This window comes from Ictalurus furcatus, chromosome 15 (assembly GCF_023375685.1).
Source record: "Ictalurus furcatus strain D&B chromosome 15, Billie_1.0, whole genome shotgun sequence".
In the NCBI taxonomy this organism is placed as follows: domain Eukaryota; kingdom Metazoa; phylum Chordata; class Actinopteri; order Siluriformes; family Ictaluridae; genus Ictalurus; species Ictalurus furcatus.
This window is the reverse complement of record NC_071269.1, coordinates 18,527,237-18,549,011: the sequence shown is the minus strand read 5'-3', so window position 1 is coordinate 18,549,011 and position 21,775 is coordinate 18,527,237. Positions and strand designations below refer to the sequence as shown.

At 38.8% G+C, this 21,775-nt stretch overlaps 1 protein-coding gene across 1 annotated transcript; it reads left to right on the top strand.

Annotated features, from left to right (window-relative positions):
- The first annotated feature begins 2,297 nt into the window (after positions 1-2,297).
- xkr7a (XK related 7a) lies at positions 2,298-20,401 on the top strand. Its single transcript, XM_053644217.1, has 3 exons — positions 2,298-2,939; positions 16,499-16,698; positions 19,434-20,401. The coding sequence occupies exons 1-3, from the start codon at positions 2,350-2,352 to the stop codon at positions 20,399-20,401; spliced, it is 1,758 nt and encodes a 585-aa protein (XP_053500192.1). The 5' UTR covers positions 2,298-2,349.
- The last annotated feature ends 1,374 nt before the right edge of the window (positions 20,402-21,775 follow it).

The window sequence follows — 21,775 nt, the reverse complement described above, 5'->3', positions numbered from 1 at the left end:
GTTGTGGATGCCTATGAGTCTGGCAAGGGATTTAAAAAGATCTCTAAGTTATTTGAAATGCATCAGTCCACTGTATTTCAAATAACTGCCAATTTGTCCAGGACTGGCCATCCCAGCAAATTCAGTCCAAGAGCAGACCATCTGACACACAAAGAATTCTCCAAGAACCCCCAAAATTTCATCACATTATCTGCAAATATGTCTTGCAACTGTTAGTGTCGAAGTGTATGCTTCTACAATCAGAAAGAGATTGCACAAATGTGACCTGCATGTGAGGCATGCTAGGAAAAAGCCTTTGCAAAACTACAGTTTGCCAATGAGCATATAGGCAAAGACCAGGCCTTTTGGAATAATGTGCTCTGGACAGATGAATCAAAGATTGGCCAGAGTAACAGCAGACCTGTTTGGCACAGACCAAAGATTGCTTTTCAGGAGAAGCACCTAATACCAACTGTGAAGCATGATGGTGGAAACGTTATGGTTTGGGGTTGCTTCGCTGCCTCAGGGATTGGACAGCTTGCATTCATTGATTCAACTATGAATTCTGCATCATATCAAAGAGTGCTTGAAGATAACGCGAGGCCATATGTCTGAAAGTTGAATAGCCTCACATACGAAAGCGTACCTTTCAACAGGATAATGATCCTAAGCACACTAGCAAATCCACCAAGGAATGGCTCACAAAGAACATGGAATGTTATGGAATGGCCTAGTCAAAGCCTGGATTTGAACCCCATTGAAATGTTGTGGGTGGGATTTGAAACGGGTAGTACATGCAAGAAAACCCTCAAACATCTTGCAAATGAAAGAATATTGCATGGAAGAGTGGTCAAAAATTCCAGCAAGCCTGATGGACAATTATGCAAAATGCCTACAAGAAGTCATTTCTGCTAAAGGGGGCAATACTAGCTTCTGAGGCCAAGGGTGTACTTACTTTTTCCACAGAAGAATATCACATCTATTGATATTTCTGTTGAATAAATGATTGAAAAAACTTATTTTCCTTGTGGTTTTGTTCAAGTATATCAACTTCTTTAATAGGCGCTGTTTCAAAGATAATCAAATGTTTGCTTGTCCATACATGTCAGGTGTATTGCCATGGGTGAAGTTCCACTTCAATACAATACAAGACAATACTTGTTTTATGTCGATAGCGAGTTGAGGGTCCCCCATGGAGTGAGATCACTGTTGTTGTTTTTTTTATTTGGTGATTTCTTTCATTCCGTTCCATAATGAGAATGGGTAATTGTCTGAAAAGTGATTTCTCAGGTTACATTTGTTTGGCTGTTTTAATTGCCTTCTCTAGGTGGTATTTGGCCTTTTTTCATCGCCACTCCTGAATGCTCTTGAACCAGTTCTAGGCGTTGTTGAATCATTGCTGACCAGGTATTGGTAGGACTGCAGCTCTTTTTTTTTATTTTTTATTTTTAAACAAAATCTGATGCTAGTACTCCAGTGGTTTCTTTCTTTTTCAGGACATTCCAATTTGTTGTATAGGCTATGCCCAATGATTGTGCAATGCCTCTGATAGATTTTCCCCACAGACAGCTCTTTGGTGTTCATGTTGGTTTATCCTTTTTAACAACAGCTGCAGTCTTCACAGGTGAAACCTAGGGCATTCAGAACGATTAATTCTTTCAACAGTCAATTTAATAGGGCCCACCTGGGCAGCAAGAAACACCTATCAGTCACATGATCTAATATTTTTGATGAATTGAAAAAATGGGTGGATTCAAACAAAAGGTGCCATATTCTAAGTTGTTTAACACATCTAGATGTAAATATGAGGAAATGAGGTGGAAATTCTGATCTATAGTCTCATATTCATCTTTTGATCTCAAACCCAAATCTCTTCAATATATAGTGAAAACAAATTGGCCTTGCTGTTCCAATACTCTCAGAAGTGACTGTATACAGTGCATTAGATCAACAGAAGTATAATATGTTTAGTATAGTTACTATGTTAACTCTTACGAGTGGGTTGAATTATAACTAAAGTGGGTTGAATTCGCTATAACTAAAGCAAAATAAGGACATGATACGCTTCAGTCTAGTCCAGTATACAACTGTATAACTCCCAGTGTTATATTACTGCTGTGTTCATGTAAATCCCACTGGGAACAACTGGACGATTTAATCAAACACAGGGAATATTGCTGTGTATAGACTACACTAATAGCCTACATCAGATTCAATGGTTTATTTTCATTTTACAGTATCCAGACCACAGTCTACTCGGAGATAGATCTATCCCATAGGAAAAGTGACGAAAGTCAGATGCTCAGAATGGAATAAAACGATCCCCACTGTATCTCAGCCCCTTTTCTCCCTCCCACGTCCCTCCCACGCATGCACATTCAACCCCCCACTCCATCTCTCCATCCCTCCATTCCTCCCTCCAGTTCTCCATCCCTCCCTACCTCCCTCCCTCTCTCAATCGCTCCCACCTCACTCCTTTCTACTCTCTTTTCTACAACAAACATGGCCGCGAAGTCGGACGGCGCTGCCGTGCCGTTACAGAACGACATCCCGCCGTTGTGCGTGCGCAGTCCCGGGCTGAGCTCGCCGCGCGGCCGCTACTCTCTGCTGGACTGCTGCTGGACGCTCGGCGCTCTCCTCGTGTTTTTCTCGGACGGGGCCTCCGACCTGTGGCTGGCCGCCGACTACTACCTACGGCAGGACTACCGCTGGTTCGCGCTCACGCTCGTCTTCGTGGTCGTGCCGTCTGTGGTGGTGCAGGTGCTTAGCTTCCGCTGGTTCGCGTATGACTTCTCGGAGTCGAGCAGCGCCGGTTCCGCCGCGGCAGCCGTCGTGGCAGCGTCCGGAGCTCAGAGGCGCTTCAGCACCGCGGAGAGCGGCGCCCGGACCCGCTGCTGCAGAGCCTGCGCCTGGCTCTTCCAAAGCATCGTGCACATCCTCCAGCTAGCTCAGGTCTGGAGGTAAGAACCGGATAAGTACATAAGCAATACACAAATATATATATATATATATGTTTTTAAATTATGCATGATCATGTGATTTAACGCGCAAACAGAGGCGCGTTCATGCCATGATAGCACGATGAGAGGAAACTAGTTCATCATGTGTAGTAGGCTGTGTGTGAGCTCACTCTGTCGGATAATCCATCAAATGTGCAAGGCAATTGAATCTTCAGTGTATTGCATTTCCTTTCTTTTTTCTTTTTCCCTTCAGACAGCTTTTGCTCTCATCTAAAGCAACACACCCACTTGAAAGCACGGACCGCTACACATTACTCAGAGCAACGTTAATGGCTTTGAAGGATGACTGGTGATGCTGACAGTGGGCTGTTTGAAATTAAATCTAGCATGCTTTGTTTAACATTTCAGCTCACACAGCAAACTCCCTAATCTTTAAACAAACTCTTCCAGGGTTCATTGCATTGATCTTAACATTAAAATTTATTTATCAGTAAAATTTATTCGAGAATGTATTTATCTACACAAAAAATCTAATGTATGCCATACAAATTTGGACACATCCCTGTAGTAGCCAACAGTCAGGGGGCTATCCCAAGCTGAGATTGAGTTATGGAGATTGTTGTGGAGAAACATCATCTCCATTATCGCTGTCCAGCATTTCCTGTTGTCTCGTGCCAGTTCATCGTCTCCTAGCCATGGTGGTTCCGGGCCCCTCCTCCTCCTCTTCCTCTCCTGAGCTTCTGGGTCAATAATCTCCCAGAGAGAATCGTCTACTCATCTGCTTATTCAGGCTGTCAGGCAGAAATCGCCTTAAGCACACTCTAAAATCCCTTTGTCTTTTGAACATCACAGAAGACAGGCTCAGAGCAATAGGAAAGTTTTTCCTTACTTTTAAAAACGATTTTTCAACCTGCTAGGATACAAGCTGAAGACTGAAAAGCTGGGATTTTTAGTATACATTTATTTTATTTCTATAAGTATGTTTTTACAAGGAATGAAAAAAAAATCAACATCACTTCATGAGATTACTGTATCTGCCCTGGCCTTGGTGGTGGTTAAACATTGGTCATTCTGTTCATTTTGTTTTGAATGAATCAAACATGTATAACTTATCATACAGGTGTCCTTTATGCCTTTTAGGTATACAATTACTGAGCAAGTCTGTTGCTATGTACAGTTTGTCAGAATGGCCTTTACGTTGTATATCATTGACCACACCTGACCTGACATGGTAGTGTATGGGACTGATATGGGTGGATTAGGTACAGAATCATTGATAGGGTTTTAAACACTGTAACTGACCACTTTGTTAGACACTCAAACCTTGTTGGTTGCATCGAAGGGGTGCAGTTAGAGACTATAGTTAATTTTTTTCCATGCACTGTTAATCACATCACATGTTAATAGTGAGCTAGTCTTTCATTTCTTTTATTTTGACCACTGATACTATTTTTGGTTGCTACAGTTATGAAGTCAGTATCAGTGACACAAACTGTTTAAAAACCCAAGCAACTTGGTGCCTGCCAGCACTACAAACACTACACTGTCACTGTCACTGCTATGCTAAGGATGATCCATCAAATATAATGAACCTGTCAGTAGTCAGTGGTGGTCCTGAGGTGGTTCCTTTCCATTCAGCGATATGATAGAAATATGGCATGGCCATAGACGGGCTACAATCAATAATTGTATGCAAAATGCATGTGTATAGTACGTACAGCTAAAATTGGCCAGCTAGTGTAGATACAAGGCAGGAATGGCTAATAAACTGGCAACATATTTGTGTGGTGGTTTGGTAAAACCCACTGGATGTAAGTGTTGTTGAATTTAGCCAAAACAAAAAAGGAAAATATGGATTTGTCTAAAATTGTTGGGGTTTTTTTTGCCAATAACATATACTTTGACACATCACATTTAAAAAACCTTAAATATCTTTCATGAAAATTATGTGGAATTGTTTTTTATTGTATTCCCAATCTTGCTTATGCTATCATCCTGCTTGTTGCATGTTGGTAAATGAGCAAATTTAAAAACATGGTGGTAAAAGCAGTCAGCCTGCCTTAAGATATCTAAAATCTTGCTATAGCATACAACGATTTCCTCACACAGTGAATGTCACATTTTGATCAAGTTGTTTATAGTTAAGTGCCATATCCAAACGCTATTCAATTCAGTCAGTCAGTTTGTAGTCAGATACCTTGAGTCAAAATGTCCATGATGCTCCTTTACTGCAGTCAGAATGAAATCATTAAATGTAAGTTTATCCATTTTCCTATTTCATATTGCATAGTTCAGGAAAGTCTTCAGTTTTCAGAACTAATAGAAAATGTCAGACATTTACCATGTGAAGGGTATTCCCAGGTTACGCACATATTTAGGATGATATTGTAATACGTATTGCAATAAATTCTATTTCTAGTCCATAATGTTATCTGATCTTAAATACAGAACTATTCTTTCTTTCATAACATGTCAGAAATGTTTCAGGTTTTGTCACATTTTGATATAAATGTGGTTTTCATTTGTTCTATCTGTGACAGATCCCTGTGAAATCACATTTCTTTCTATTGCTTGATGATCTGCTCTACTAAGTGTACAGCTGTAATGTGTGCAGCCAGCATAAATGTTTCATAGTGTAGCTCAGTTTTCATAGTGTAGCTCACAAACTTCAAGTTTCTTGCCACATTAATAAATAGTTTCCAAAAGGGCAAAACTCAGACACAGTGTCATTTGCATACTAAATGCTGTAGGTAAGAAAGATATAAAGTAACTGTGAATGTAATCTTAGGCTGGACTTTTATAAACCAATGGCAGGATCCTCTCCTTGTCAGTCTGTGAGTGCGCTGTCTGATTGTGATGGAGCCGAGCTGTTATGTGACCTCACACTGTTGCTAGCTGACCTGCAATGTGGAGAATGGTTAATCATGCTTACTATTGGTGACAGTGTGGGCCTGCCAGCCACGTCAGCCAAATTAATTTGCCCTTTTGTTTCATTCTACAGACACTCAATACATAATGTATTGTAGGTACAAAAAGAAAGATTAGTAAAAGAGACAATTTTTCAACCTTTATGTTCTGTTTGGTCCCGTTCTTTTGTAAAAGGTTATCATGTTTTTTGATGTTATGGAGAAAAGAACAGAAAACCTATTTACTCCAAAATCACTTTAAAGGAAGTCTCAGGACAGAGGTTGAACCTTGGCAGTAAACATTTAAAATATGTGACTATATAACATGAATTCTAAAATTACAAATTAAGTTTGCACTCTAAGTATTACCAGAGCTGTTCTTATGGTGTTTTATCCAACAAACACTAGAATAAAAATACCCCAGAGAGTTGGGGTGTGGTATCCATCCACCTTTAGACACACAACTATGGTTTTGTACTTTGAAAAAGTAGTCCCACCTCTGAAAATATTAATTATATAGAATAAATTTGACTGAAAACTCATGAACAATTATTCACATTATACAAAAATACATGAATGACAGAAACATTAGAATTCTTTTATAAGTAAGTTTTGAGTACGAAAAACTCTCTGTACTTTTCTCAGTAAGTTTTGAGTACAAAAAAAAACTCCCTGTACTTTTCTCACTGCTAGGAAATGTGTCAAAATATTAACTACGCATGCATTGTAGATGTGATATTTCAAGATGAGGATGTATTGCTTGACAAATTACATTTATATTACAGAGATAGTTTGGCCATTTTCATCTGAATGTAACAAAATCAAATTAAGTATATACATAAATATATATTTATTATTGTTTTATTTATTACTGTTTACTGCTCTTTATGGTATTTTTTAAATGTAGAAACATTTGATTTCATTTTTTGAAGGCGTCTTTGCATTTCTTTGAATGTGCCTTTTGACTTTTGTACAGTATTTTATATATATATATATATATATATATATATATATATATATATATACACGCTATTTAAAATATATATATTTTTTATTTTCTATTTTATCTAAAGAAATTGCCTGGTTACATGTAAGTATTGAATAGAACGTTGGGTGTAATGTTTGTTTTGCTGCTATATTGCTAACAACGATTATAAATTGCAAATAATGACACTTCAGTTTCAGTACTAAGTTCTAAAATGTTCCTCTTTTTCTCTCACACATGCACAGATGGCTTAAAGTTTACACCTCAGTTGTGTGGTGAGAAACTCAGTCTCACTTTTCATTGTGCCATGTGATAAACCTGAATGATCAGATTCCTACTGCTGCCACTCTCCTCAGTGGTTCTCAACATGAGACTTTGTTATAAAGCTTGCACACAGAGCTCTCCCTGTACTGTCTTCTGGCTTCGTTTGACTGGAATTACTCCTAATGCCATTAAAGCTGACACTGGGACTGGGCTCATCACAGACCTGCATTAGAGAGATTACTGATGTAGGTTTTTATCTGTAGCCCAGAAGTGGGAACACTATAAGAATGCTACTTATTTGAAACAGTGTGCTGGGTTTCAATGTGAAACAGACGTGGCCATAGAGATAGGTGTGTGTTGGGATTGTGACTTACCTGGGACTGTATAATTGGTGATAAAGTGAAGCTTTCTATAAGGAGACATTTTTGGAAACTTTCTGGTGTCCACACTTTGTAATGGTCAGATTTTTGTCACAGGAAAGTGTTCAGGACAGAACACTTTGCATTTCTCAGATTCTCAGTAACATGACAACATGACAATCTGCATTTTTTTGTCTTATTTACTTCGAGAGAGAGAGAGAGAGAGAGAGAGAGAGAGAGAGAGAGAGAGACTTTTCGCAGCTACAATTATGTAAGTGATAACAGGAACTAATATGACTAATGGATATTCCACAGCGTTAAATGTGACCATAAATGGTTAAAAAGTACAACATGACGTTTATCAATAAAATAAGAATTCCAATTATTGGCAAATTGCTGTAAAGGGAATAAAACATTTCAGGTGATAATAGCCCTCTGCTTCACATGTGTGTATTAGATTAGGTTTATGTTCAACTTTATCGTCATTGTCAGAGTACAAGTACAGAGGCAAAGAATTGCAGTTAGCATCCAACCAGTAGTGCAAATTGCAAATAAGTTAAATGAAATGAATAAGGTCATGGTGCAATAAGTTTAGATAACAGTGTGCAGAAAAGGGTAAACAGAATGATGCATACCAGCAATGCAAATGGCAATTAGGTTAACTGAAATAAACAGGAATTATGGTGTGATAAATTGAGATAACCAGTATACAGATAGATGCAATGTAATATGATACAATAGATACATACAGTGGATTACAGTGAGTGTAGATGTACAAATAGCAATAATGTGCATATAACAGCCTAATATAAATAATTATAGTATGGCAGTGAATTGCAGTAAAGTGCAAATATACTAGCAAATAATTGCAGATAATAGCAGTAATGTATAATATAGTATGGTATGGTGTCTAATGCTAATGTTTAGTTGTTAAGTGTTAATGCTTGGTAGTTAATGCTTAGACACTAAGTTCAGCATTAGTACAGCTGAAGGAAAAAAGCTGTTCATGAGTCAACTCAGACTTCTGTAGCGTTTTCCTGGTGGGAGACATACAATCAGTTCATGGTGGGGATGGGAGGTGTCTTTGATAATACCTCTCGCTGTCCGCAAGTAATGCTTTTGATAAATATCCGTAATGTTGGGCAGTCGTGTTCCAACGATGTGTTGGGCAGTTTCACTGCCCGTTGTAGTGCCTTCTGGTCATATATCGTGCAGCTGTTGTACCATACTGTGATGCAATTTGTGAGGAAGCTTTCAATGGTACAATGGTGCACCGAGTTTGTGTGTGTCTGTGTGTGTGTGTGTGTGTGTGTGTGTGTGTGTGTGTGTGTGTGCGCGTGTGCGTGTGTGCATATGCAAATGATCAATTCACAAGTGGTTTGCAAAATATGAGAACAATGTGAGAACAAGATATCACAACACTATTTTCTTCTGAAGTTGTTTTTCCTTTAGTGAAAGCATAGCAAAGCATAGCTGCTCACCAAATTTAATTTTATAAAGTTATGTTCAGATTGCACCAGTAGTTTATTACTTCAGGATCATATGATTCATAGAATTGCATTAGTCAACTAAGAGAAGATGACTAGAGAAATTGCATTTCACCTGGCATTTGGTGTTATATCAAGATGAGTTTTTTTTTTTTGCTGAATCATTTTAAATGAAGCCACTCTTACACAAATTTTATGGTTTGCCATAAACCAATGGGGAGTTTATAGTCAAATGGCTCTTGCAAATAGGACTATAAATAGATACATCTCTCAGAAAGTGTTCCCTTTCAACTGGGCTGTGATTCAAATGGACACCGTGTGTGTGTGTGTGCGTGTGTGGAGTATTAGTGTGTGAGTATGAGCACGAAGACAACACACGAGAAACCTCTCATCTGTTATGGTGCGATAATTTTAAGTCAGTAAACGTTCAAAGTTAACCTCCCCGATGGGTGAAGTATGGAAGTGATGTTTGTCATGTCTGCAGCAGCTGGGAGCTTAAATCCTGCTTAAGACACATTTCAGGATTTCACAATAAAACCATTAATTCCGAAGCCCAAAGACTAGCTGTGACAGGAAATGAATTTAATAAGGTGGTTAATGGGTGTGAGTTAGGCAGGGGTGGGCTATAGGCTGTGTGTTGAAGTGCTGAGCTTTTGTTTAGTCTTTGAGTGTGTGTGTGTGTGTGTGTGTGTGTGTGTGTGTAGATAAATGATGTTATGCTTAAATGGTCATTAATGACTGTTGAAACAATAAGACTCAAAGCAAGAGCTTCACATGCAGGCTGTTACCAAGCTAAATGACAGTATTCTCCTCAAGTGTTAAAATACCATTTGAGAAACATATGCAGGCTTCAAGCTACGTATGAGCTTAATGATTTTGTGCGAAATATCACGATTTTGACTATTTTATTAAGCAAAATAAACTCCTTTGATATTTCTTTTGGTATTGTTTAAGAGTTTAAAACAAAAACATTGATGTCCTATCGAGACCTTTGTGTCATATTTTTAAGTGATTTTATACCAAAGCAAGGTTGGATTCTCGAGTCAGAAGGTGTAGATTAATGACAGCATGGCTCTGACAGTAGTTATATCTGTAAAATAATGATGAAGGTTTATATAAAATTTTATTATATTAATCATTTTAAATAGGTTATTGTTCCTAACAGCTCATTCACAAGTAATTGTGCGGTGGATGATCCATAATAATCTAAGTATAAAATAAACAGTGTTTCCATTTGACAAAGAAAAACATATAATCACTGATTTAGAGAAGCTTTTTGTTAGGAGATGTTTAAGTAACATTTATGGAAGGAGTCTTCAGTATCAGGGCTTTGTAACAGACAGAAAGTTGCCTGAAATTACGGGAAAAAATGAACCTTTCCACGATATTCTAATTTTTTTTAGATGCATCTGTGTAAGTGCAGACCATTCAAGCTTTTGCTTAAGTGCTCAGCAGCCACTATAACCCTAACCCTAACCTATTCTGAATTTCTGCTTTAATGAACTGGCCAAAAGAACATTTGCAAAAGAACCTTTACCAAAAGGCTCTACACATTGTTGGAATATTGTCAGCACTTACACGTTCCTTTTGTATTTAAAAATGATTAGAGAACAGCACGGTCCAAACTTTGTTATTCCTTCCTTAATTTATTAGATCTTTTCCCTTAGCCTGCTTCAGATTGTACATTTGACCATATTTGGATTAGTGTTTGATTTATGCCAATTTTAAATTTGAATCTGCACATTATTATACAGCCCAAATATTCTTTAGGCCAGTTCATTAAAGCAGAAATATAGACTGTCCACATACTGACTACTGAGCACTTAAGCGAAAGCTTTGTTGCTGTTTTAAATTCAGCAGATCCCCTAATACAGACGCAATACCAAACAGCACAAAAGAAATGAGGAAAACAATGGTGCAAGAAAATTACCAACTTCTACTTTATTAGCATTTCTGTTTAATGAGTGTTACATTTCATCCTTGGCTGAGTTTGCTCAAGAAAGAAGCTGCCAACTGCTGTCAAAGACACATTGCATGCTGTATTTAATGAGTTGACACAGTCATGTTAATCAGTAAAGAAGACCACAGTGTAAGACCACATTTAGATACAACTGCCAGCAGTTTTTATTCATCCAATATAACATAATAAAGCAAACGTGGGAGAAAACATGAGAACAAAAAAAAAAAAACAGAGGAAGTAGAAGCTGTTAGATTTTGGTCTGTAAAAATTGACAGATGAACAGCACTGTAGTGGTGGTTGCTTCTTTATTGAGCAAACAGAGATGTTATCAAATTGTTATATTGAGTGTGTGGCTGTACCATGTATTTATTTGCACCTGATGTTGATTTAATCAGATGTTTACAGAATACAGCTAGCTGGGCATCAGCTGTCATCTGTTGACTGTATGCTAAATCTCTCAGCAGACTGTTTGACCATCGCCAACCTGATTGGCGAAATTTTGGTGTTACAGTGCTTGTTCTTCACAATCAGAACTCAACACAGAGCCAACAGAATGAATGAGCTGGCAAGTTAACCACTGCTGAAAAAAATCAGTAGAAACCTTTAGAGGGTGTTGATGTATTTCTGCTGGTCTGTATTGGTAGTTGGAATACATTGTTTCTAATGGCTCCTGATAGCTTATCTAATTTTATTTTGATGGTCATCATCTACCTAAAAAGGCCCTGTTGGGTTCTGGTGGTATCTAATTAGTAATAAGAAAATTCCTAATGGATCTAACATGCCTGAGTAAGAGGAAGGACACAAGTGCGTAAACTCAGCATGTTGTTTAATATGGCAAATCCAGTAATCATTGTCAATATTGCAGGCTGGTGTTAGAGGCAGACAGCAGCAAACCGGGATAAACAGTGATCAGAGTTTGTTTGTTTTTTAAACAGAACAAAAAGGAAACCGGAAAACATGGCAAAGAACATTATCAATACAAATGCATTCAAAGGCTTTGCAACAACACAAAGGAATAGAAGGGAAGAAATGGACAAACTAATCAAGGGCTTAAATGAGAACAAGTGCACATAATATTGAACAGACCAATGACAGGTCAGGGGCAGAGAGAGGACAAAGGCACATCCATCCATCCATTTTCTGTATTGCTCTTATCCTACACAGGGTCACAGGGGAGCCTCGAGCCTCTCCCAGGGAACTTGGGGAACTAGACACCATGGACAGGGTGCCAACTCATTGCAGGGCATAATCACAAACTTTGGAAAATGAATACAACACATGTGTTTGGACTGGGGGAGGAAACTGGAGTACCTGGAGGAAACCCCCAAAGCAGACGGAGAACATGCAAACTCCACAAACACAATGTAGAGGATGTTTGGGGTTTGGGTTTAAACCCCAAACCCCAGAGGTACAAGGCAAATGTACTAACCACTAAGCCACCATGCCCCCGCATGTGTCAAATCACAATACAGTGCATGCCATGAACACAAAACAAAACAAACGAGACCTGTGCTTGTCATGCTGGGAACTGTACTGTGTGCACTTGAGAGGTGGAATTCATGACAAGAGGAACCTATTGTTGGGAACCATTAACCCAAGTCCAGCTAAAGGTCCATTACAAGATTTTTTCCATTTTCTTGTAAGAAAAATGGTTACTTCATTACAATCTCTAAGCATGCTGTTTGTGCAGGGCTGTTGTATTCCTTCCCATGTGACCTCATTGAGCCTTATAAAAAAGGAGTAATTTAAGAGGCAAAGGAGACTGATTATGTATTGACCAGATATTTTACGCTGAAGAAATGGAGCCAGTTGATATTGAAGGTCAATTGACCAGCCGTGTTTTCTCAGTAATGGAGTAGGTTAATTGATCTCTCTGATGATTGGCAAAAAGCTATGATGTTTAGTGCCTCCTGCAACCCAAAGATGAACTGCACAGCACTTGGGTTAGTGAACCTGCTTCAAGTGCTCGACAACACAAGGGACAGAAATCAATAATTTCTGACAAACTGTGGAGTTGCCCTTGTTTAGAGAGGCTGAGCAGAAAAAAACCTCTCTGTAGATGCCATGTGCAATCTCTGTGTGAAATTGAGTAGTGTCACAGAATGTTTTATTGTTAAGTAAAGTAATAACAGCCCAAGCACGTAAGCAAAAATGGTTGCCAGTTTTCACAAAAAAATCAAAACTGGAAACAAACATAACCATTCTTATACGAAATCTGTGTTTCATTGTGACCTTGGCTGAAAATGAGTTTGACACCTGTGCAGTTGCTTATTATATGTCTTACCTTCAAACTTCCAAATGCCCCGTGTAGCATAGGTTATAGTTGTACATGCCTTTAGTGTAGGGATGAAGAAAAAATTTAACTCAAAATTGAACTTAAACAACGTAACTTAATAAGCTTAAAGGCAATATAACATCATAAACTGAATTATATTAACATTTGCATTAGACAGATGACCAAACCTCTGCTGTACTTGTGAAAATGTGAGAAAAACAGCTTAGATATCTACCCCAGATTAGGGATGGGTGTTTATCCAGCGAGCATGTGTATGTACTTTTAAGCATGGAATTTGGTAGCTATACCAGGTGTCAATGTTTTGACAATAGCAACCTCCGCTAAATATTATCAGCTATTTCATAGCTACTTGTTGGAGCACAAACTGCAAAATTCCATAAACTGTATGTGTGTGTGGACACAAACACCACCAATCCTAATATACAGTACTGTGCAAAAGTCTTAGGCACCCGATTTTATTCAAGTACAAACTATGTTATAGATTAAAATTTTATGACTTCTACATTATAAATCTAAAATGTACAAAAACATTTTAGATTTCCTAACACTAGATTTCCAGCACAAAATTAAATGTGAAAAATGTTTGTATGTCAGTAAAGAAAGCAGCATGTTATGTAACAGATAACTTTTCAGGCAAAAAAGAAAAAAACATAATGAAGGCTGCTGGATTTTGCTGCAAAAATAAGAAAGGAGTGCTACAGTCAAAGTCTCCAGAAGAACTGTGGCTGGTTCTGCAAGATGCTCAGTAAGACTTACAGCTAATTTCCTTATAAAAACGCCACTAATTAGTAGTACCTGAGACTACTCTTTTTTTTCTTTTCTTTTCTTTTAAAGTAAAGGCTCATCATACCAATTATTGACTTTGTTTCATTTATTACTGTTTATTGTTCGTTATAATATTTTTTTTTAAATATAGAAACATTTAATTATTTCTGAAGGCATCTTTCCCCTACAGCATTTCTTTGTATAAGACTTTTGCACAGTACTGTATATATTTTTTTAATAATAAGCATACATTCAGCCTCTGAAAAATGAACAGAATCAATCATTTCTACTATTTTGTTTTAACTGGTTTAAGAATATGCAAAAAGTGAAACCAAAATATTGGTTCTGGTCTGAGCAAATGTCTGCATTTCTGAGCCCTAATGGTCAGTACAGAGATTTTTTTAAAGAGTTTTTTTTTTTCAATGATTGTCTAAATACTCCTTAATAAGAAGCTGTCCTATTCCTTCTTGGTTTACATGTGCTAGCTAGATATTTTTTAATTAATAAGAGACTGGCATGTGCAATGCTTGGTTTTATCTCATAACAACCTCAGTCCCAGAGAGACTGGAAAAAAGCCCTCAAAGGAAGGAGGTTTTAGGGGATCTATTGCTTTACCAAGAACATGCTTCAGCTTCAAACAAAAAGTGAAATTAGCGCCACTTGACAAATGTGAGCTATTCATGCTGTCAGCTCTGGCACCATGGATGTCTGCTGCTTGATTGTCTTTTGAAGAGCTGTCTTTTCACTCACGTTCATCATGGAGGGAGCCAAGAGGAGGTTGTAAAGCAATTTTATGTTAATCATCATCCGGAGGTGAATCATCATGCCAATCTCCTGGCTTCCAGCCAGCACTCTTATTACATTTATTTTCTTTGCGAGAAAATTACACATTTTGTCTCTTTCCTGTCAAGAGATGCAAATCTAACACAAATGAATGGAGGTTGAAAATGTTTAGAACAGTTAGTTCGATTTATTAACTGTTTATCCTAGCTTGTAGACAATGTGATAAGTTTTCTAAAATGTTCACATTTGTTTGCTTTAATTGTTTATATTCACTACACAGCTGTTTTTCAGAAGCTCAATAAGCCTATAGGAAGCATAGTATTAAGCAGCTATGTAAAGAAAAAGTCATCATTAGAAGTGTTGAATCTAGGGTGTCTATTCTTCCATTGCTGTGTGTATTCATGCATTAACACAGGCTAGATATAAATGTATGTGGCTGAAACTTTGGAGCTAAGGACAAAATGTATTTGTACAGTGTGCTACAACTCACTAAAGTTCACTGGCATTTTGCACAAACATGGGGTAGGGATGTTTCCAGGTGATTGCAGTTATTAAAGGACCTTGCCAGATAGCCTAATGAAAAATTTTACAGCATCCGTAAATATCAGTGTTGATTTTCCCTCAGTTTTCTCTCTTGTTTGGTCTTGCCAGACCCCCCTCCGCACCCAGTCACTGCTAAGGATGATGTATTATGGATGTGTCAGCAACATGGGCTTAAATAAATTAGCTCTTATGAACATGAAAAATAAGTGATATTTCACCATGTGTTATCACTTGGTTGACTCGATTTGTCAACGATAAACAGCATGAATCTGCACTCTGAGTTTTAAAGAAATCAGCCTCTACTTTATACTATTCAATACATTTTTTACTTTATGAAGGTTTGTGGTACTTTTGTCCTGGTTTCCACAAAAACATCCTACCTTAAGCCATTTGTTAACAGCAAATAAGACCACGTGTAAGCCAAAAACAGAACTACCTTTTTATGTATATTTTTTGGCTTGAAAGAGAGGTAGGGGCTGATTCCAGATACTATATACCTACATTGAGATATGGAATTCTCGTACTTGTGATAGAAAAAGTTGCACTTACTCTCACTGTGATCATTTGTTCTGCCAGGCTTTATTAATACCAGTAAAAGTGCATGTTCCTGTTTGCTTATTAGGGTGCACTTTTCTGCATCATAAGCATGTTTGAGAAGTGTTTTGTTTCTACGAAAGTAATTGGTTATGAATTTGTCAGTTTTTTTTCCAAACACTCATACATTCTTTTGGTCTTACTTCTGAAAGGTTTTGGAATTCTCTTATAAACAATCTTAGATTAATAGTTAACTGTTTGGATTCATTCTATGAGATTAAGCCTATATTTGGGTGCCACAAATGTGTATTCTCTGTAGACATACTGTATCATGTCCAAGCCCCACTACAAAGTTTCTGCATCATGTCGGTACTCGTGGGAGTAGTACTGATTTCTGGCTTGCAGGCTCTGCAGATGCTCAGTACTCTGCTGTGTGTACATCAGCAAATAAGAGACTGCTTCTCTTCAATGTTTTTTTCCAGATTTTTCTCATATAGTGCAAATATTAAAGAAATGTAAACAATGACACTATGAATGTTGCATTTATATGATAAAAACCTGATTCATTTGAAGCATCTTCTCTTTCCACCCAATAATTCAGACTTATTTCTGACTCTTTCTTTCCCTTCCATCCACCTCTCTGCATCCAATGTCCTGCATCTTGGGGTGCCCCTTAGGTACATCCATGCCCTGTATCTGGGAGCGCAGAGCCGATGGCGGGGGGACAGAGGACACAGACACTTTTACTGGCGCCTGATGTTCGAGAGTGCGGACATCAGCATGCTACGGCTGCTGGAGACCTTCCTGAAGAGCGCTCCTCAACTTGTCCTGCAGCTCAGCATCATGGTCCAGGCCATGCAGGTCCTCCCTTTACAAGGTGAGTTACAGTACACAGGCCTGTCTTTAAAAGGTGAAATTCTCAGCATAGTGTGAAAGGACCTGAGCTCAGGTATGAACTGCAAACCACCAGAATGGCATATTTAAAATGATGCAAATGATCAAAAGATCTATATCTTCAAATATGTGTCTTTTTATAACCTTTGTGTCTGTTTGTGTCACGTTTAGTCCATAGTGACTAACTCAATCTCTTTCTGCTTATCAGTATTGCAAGCTGCAGTCAGACTGACTTCAGGCTTTGATTATTAGATTGTATCTGGTTAGTATTCATTGCCACAGCGGGACTCATTTAGAAACTTAGATTCACTTAGCAATCATTAATGAATATATCCACCAGATTTGCGTTACTCTGCATGGCACTACACTGCAGTTCTTTTTCAGTCAATCGGCAAATTAGCTGAAGAGAGATTTCTGCTGCTTATAGAGCACTTATGTTAAAAGGTGTCATAAGCATAAGGAGCATGCATAACACTAACAGTGTTGATGTTAGATAAAAGTATTGAAAAATCTTGTTCAATGCTTTTATCAAGTGTTTAATTAGCTGGAACAGCTCACTTATAATCACTATAATAGAATATGAAAGATACATTTGCTTCTTGGGCTGTACTCTGTAGAAATGTACACTGTGGTGCAATGTACTGTGCTAGTGACCAACAGGTTATGAATTCAAATGTCCAGATTTTCAATCATAGCAATCTGAATTTGAATGTGATCAGTCCTGCATTTAATTTTTCCATTAGAAATTGCTCGAGAATCATAAGACAGGTATACATAGGAAATGTTGGACTGCTCAACCGTATCACCCAACAGTATACACGAATTACAGCACAGGCGAGAACACTTATCACACTAAATCACAATATATTATATGTGCAGTATAATTCTTCAATTGTATTCTGCATCACTTTGGATAAAAATGCCTGCCAAGTGAATAAATATCATATAACTTAGAGGTTTATGATAGCTTGATATTAATGCAAGCTTGGATAAGAACAGAAAACTCTCAAAGTTAGGATTTGTTTCAGTCTTCCTGAATTTAGATATTCTTTAAGAGGAATTGCTCAAAAAAGTTTACACATAAGGATGAACATTTAAACTAATGTGCTGTATACAGTCAGGTCCATAAGTATTTGGACAGTGACACAATTTTCGTAATGTTGCCTCTGTACACCACCACCACAATGGATTTGAAATTAAGCAATCAAGATGTCATTAAAGTATGGACTTTCAGCTTTAATTCAGTGGGTTTAAACATGAATATTGCATTAGCTGTTTAGGAATTACAGTCATTTTTTTACAGAGACCCTCCATTTTCACAGGCTCAAAAGTAATTGGACAATTGACTGATAAGCAGTTTCATGGCAAGGTGTGGCCTGTTTCCTCATTATTTCATGAAGAATTAAAGAGATAAAAGATTTGGAGTCGACTCCAAGTATTGATTTTGCATTTGGCACAGTAGGTGTTCATGGGAACTCTCAATATACGTTCCAAAGAGGTGCAAGTGAAGGAGGCCATTAGGCTGAAAAAAATGTGTCACTGTTCAAATACTTATGGATCTGATTGTATATTCATTGTCTATACAAACTATAACAAACATTTCGTTTAGATTAACTAAATATAGATAAAGACTATGTTTTATGGTACAGAGATATATCCATTCATCTAGGACAGTACATATTTAATGTGTATCAAGCTGATTCTGATATTTAGCATTTAATATCTATGTTCAGTACCAAGATATGACCCAAGTGTTAAGTCCAGCTGGAACATGAGTTTGATTGCAAGGCTTTAGATGTTTGCTGCATTTGGACAGCTCCAAGAAAAGAAGCTTTGAGTGACAGTTTAAAATAAACACACTTAGAGGCATTTTATCCGAATGGTAAACGAGGAACTCTGACACAAGAGAATACCCTGAGGTGCAATCTCTGTTGACAGGCTATTATTTCAACTGATGACTTTCTGTCTATATCTGCAAAAGATTTATGTGTTTACGTGGCATGAATCAGCATCCATTCACCTAGGCTAAGTAATGCATATTATAATATAATATTTATACAGGCAATCATGTGTCTATAGCGAGCTCTAGAAACTTAGTAAATATATTCAACCATCACACCACAATGATGGCATAGAGTTTCTGTTTAAAACTTTTAGTCAGCAGCACAGTTCTGGCATTTCTTGTACTGCTTTTTTGCTTTTCCACTTTAAAACACACAAGAGTAAGAGTCATTCTGATCTTTTGGCTAATTCAGAAAATTTAAAGAGCTGTGGAATTGCCTGGGCTTGTGTCTGTGGCATTCATTAGCAAAACTCCCTCAGTTCTGCTTCCTCTTGGCCAAATGAAGAACTGCCAGATACTGATTAAATATTTATGATATCACTCCACAGCACTCACAAATACAGCCACTCTTTTTTTCTTGTTTTTTTTTACGGGGTATGTGTTTTATGCTTGATATTGATTTCTTCCTCTCATTCGATTAAGTGCAGGTCATTATTGACACTAAGCAGTAGTGACAAGAGCACTCCCATATTGCACTGCCCATATGCACTCATTTTCATTCCTGACTTTTATTAGCTTGTACCTCTGTGTTCTGATAAGAAAACTATTGCTGATGTTACCGGCAAATATCAGTTGTCACTAATGGTGCTACATCATATTACCTTATTATAAAGCGTCATAAAGTTTTTTCTTGCTTCCTCTCCTCTCTTTCATAGGCCTGTCTGCTTCTGCCTCACTGGTGTCTCTTGCCTGGATGATGGCGTCCTACCAAAAGGCTCTGCGGGACTCCCGTGATGACAAGCTGCCCATGTCTTACAAAGCAGCAGTTGTGCAGATGCTTTGGCACTTGTTCATGGTTGGGGCACGTGCTATGGCGTTTGCGCTGTTCGCCTCAATCTTCCAACTCTACTTTGGGATCTTCATCGTAGCCCACTGGTGTGCCATGACGTTTTGGATCATCCAAGGTGAGACTGACTTCTGCATGTCCAAGTGGGAGGAGATCATTTACAACATGATGGTGGGCATCGTGTATGTGTTCTGCTGGTTCAGTGTGCGAGAGGGACCCACACGTTGCCGCCTGCTTCTCTACAGCTTTATAGTACTGGCTGAGAACGTGGCCCTCACTGCTGCTTGGTACTTGTACCGTGGCCCACGCATCTCTGACTTCTATGCTGTGGTGGTGGTGTGCGTGGTGGCCTGTAGCTACGCCCTGGGTACCTTCTTTATGTTTGTGTACTACTGCCTGCTGCACCCAGATGGCCCTGTGACGGTTGCCCATCTAGGATGTTGCACAGTGGAGGGGGGTGCTGTGTCAGAAGCTTGTCTCTCAACAGCGACCTCTGCTCCTCCTCCAGATATGGTGAGCAGCCCACCCAGGACGTTGCAGAGGACTAAAGGAGGAGGAGAGCAAGAAGCAGCAGGTGAGGGGGCGGACGTCTTTCAGGTGCGCCCCCCTGCTGGTTTAAGGACTCCTGCACCCCGCCCCACCCCAAAGACAGAAGGGCCCGTTATTCGAATTGACCTGCCCAGGAAGCAGTACCCTGCCTGGGATGCTCACTTCATTGATCGTAGGCTGCGCAAGACCATCTTGGTCCTAGAGGGTGCAGCACCAGGCACACCCAGGATCCAGTACCGCTGTTTGGGCACACCAAAGGAGGTGATGGAGTATGAAACGACAGTGTGAATGCCACACATGCTCACAAGAGAGGCTACCTACTGTCTTACTCCAGAATGCAGGAAGCTGTCATTGCATCAGACTGCAGTCAGATCACCCTGGTGCAAATGGAGTTGCAACAGGCAGAGGGGAGAGAGATAGAAATAGAAGAGTGTACAAACAGTGCTGGTCAGATCTCCACATCATATGACCTCTTTTTTTTTTAAATCTTTGACATCTGTAGAAATATGCATTATGAACATTATTGGTATCTGAGTGGTTAAGGCTTCTTGCTAGTGACAGTAAGGTGTTGAATTCAGACCCCCGTGCTCTTGGGCTTTTTGAATAAGATCCATTGAATGCTGGGCTAAATACACAGGCTGTTTTCTGCCTATAGTGGTAAGTCACTTTGGCTAAAAGCATCTGCAAAACCCATAATACTCCAGCTTTTTTCAGCCTAATCTTTATCTAACCTCTTAGTAACCAGGGCAACTGTTCTGAAGCTTTAGTTACCAACTTATATGAAACATCACAGGTGTTTTTCATAGAGTGTGTTCTTGGTTCATATGCAAGCTCTGTTATTTCAGACTTCCCCAGCCCCTGGGGGGTAGAACAAAAAACAGCTCAACTGCTCACACCTCACACAAATAATAATAAATTTAAAACAAGAAGATTATTGCATTACAGTCACACATGTAACAATGACACACATGACAGTTGCACGTCATTGGCTATTCAGCCACTTTTGCTTGACAGAATTTACACTTTTCTATTGGAACTAAAATAGTCATCTTGTTTAAACCTGAGGTGCCAAAGAATAGATGTATCTTCACTTGACTCTTTACAGTACAAATTCTTCCTCACTTAAATTCTCTCTCTGTTTTTCCCCAAAACTAAGCCTAACAGCACTATTTTATTCTAACAGCGAATGATAGCATCTTTGGCTGAGTATGACTTGAGTATGTTTTCCTCTCTGTGGTTCTACTCTAATGATTTCACCTAGCAGTTCAGGACTGTATACAGTTACTGATTGTAGCCCACCTTACACCACCTTACAGGCATACAGTTAGAGAAAAATTTTATTAATATTATCTCGGGGGGGCTGGCTTAGTGGTCAGCACACCTGCCTCGCACCTCTGGGATTTAGGTTCGAATCTCGCCTGCACCCTGTGTGCAGGGAGCTTGCATGCTCTCCCTGTGCCTCGAGGGTTTCCATCGGGTACGCCAGATTTATTGGCTGATTGGCATTTCCAAATTGTCCATAGTGTGTGAATGGGTGTGTGTATGTGTGTGCAATTATGCCCTGAGATGGGTTGGCACCCCATCCAGGGTGTCCCCCACTTTGTTCCCCGAGTTCCCTGGGATAGGCTCCAGGTTCCCTGCAACCCTGTGTAGGATAAGCGG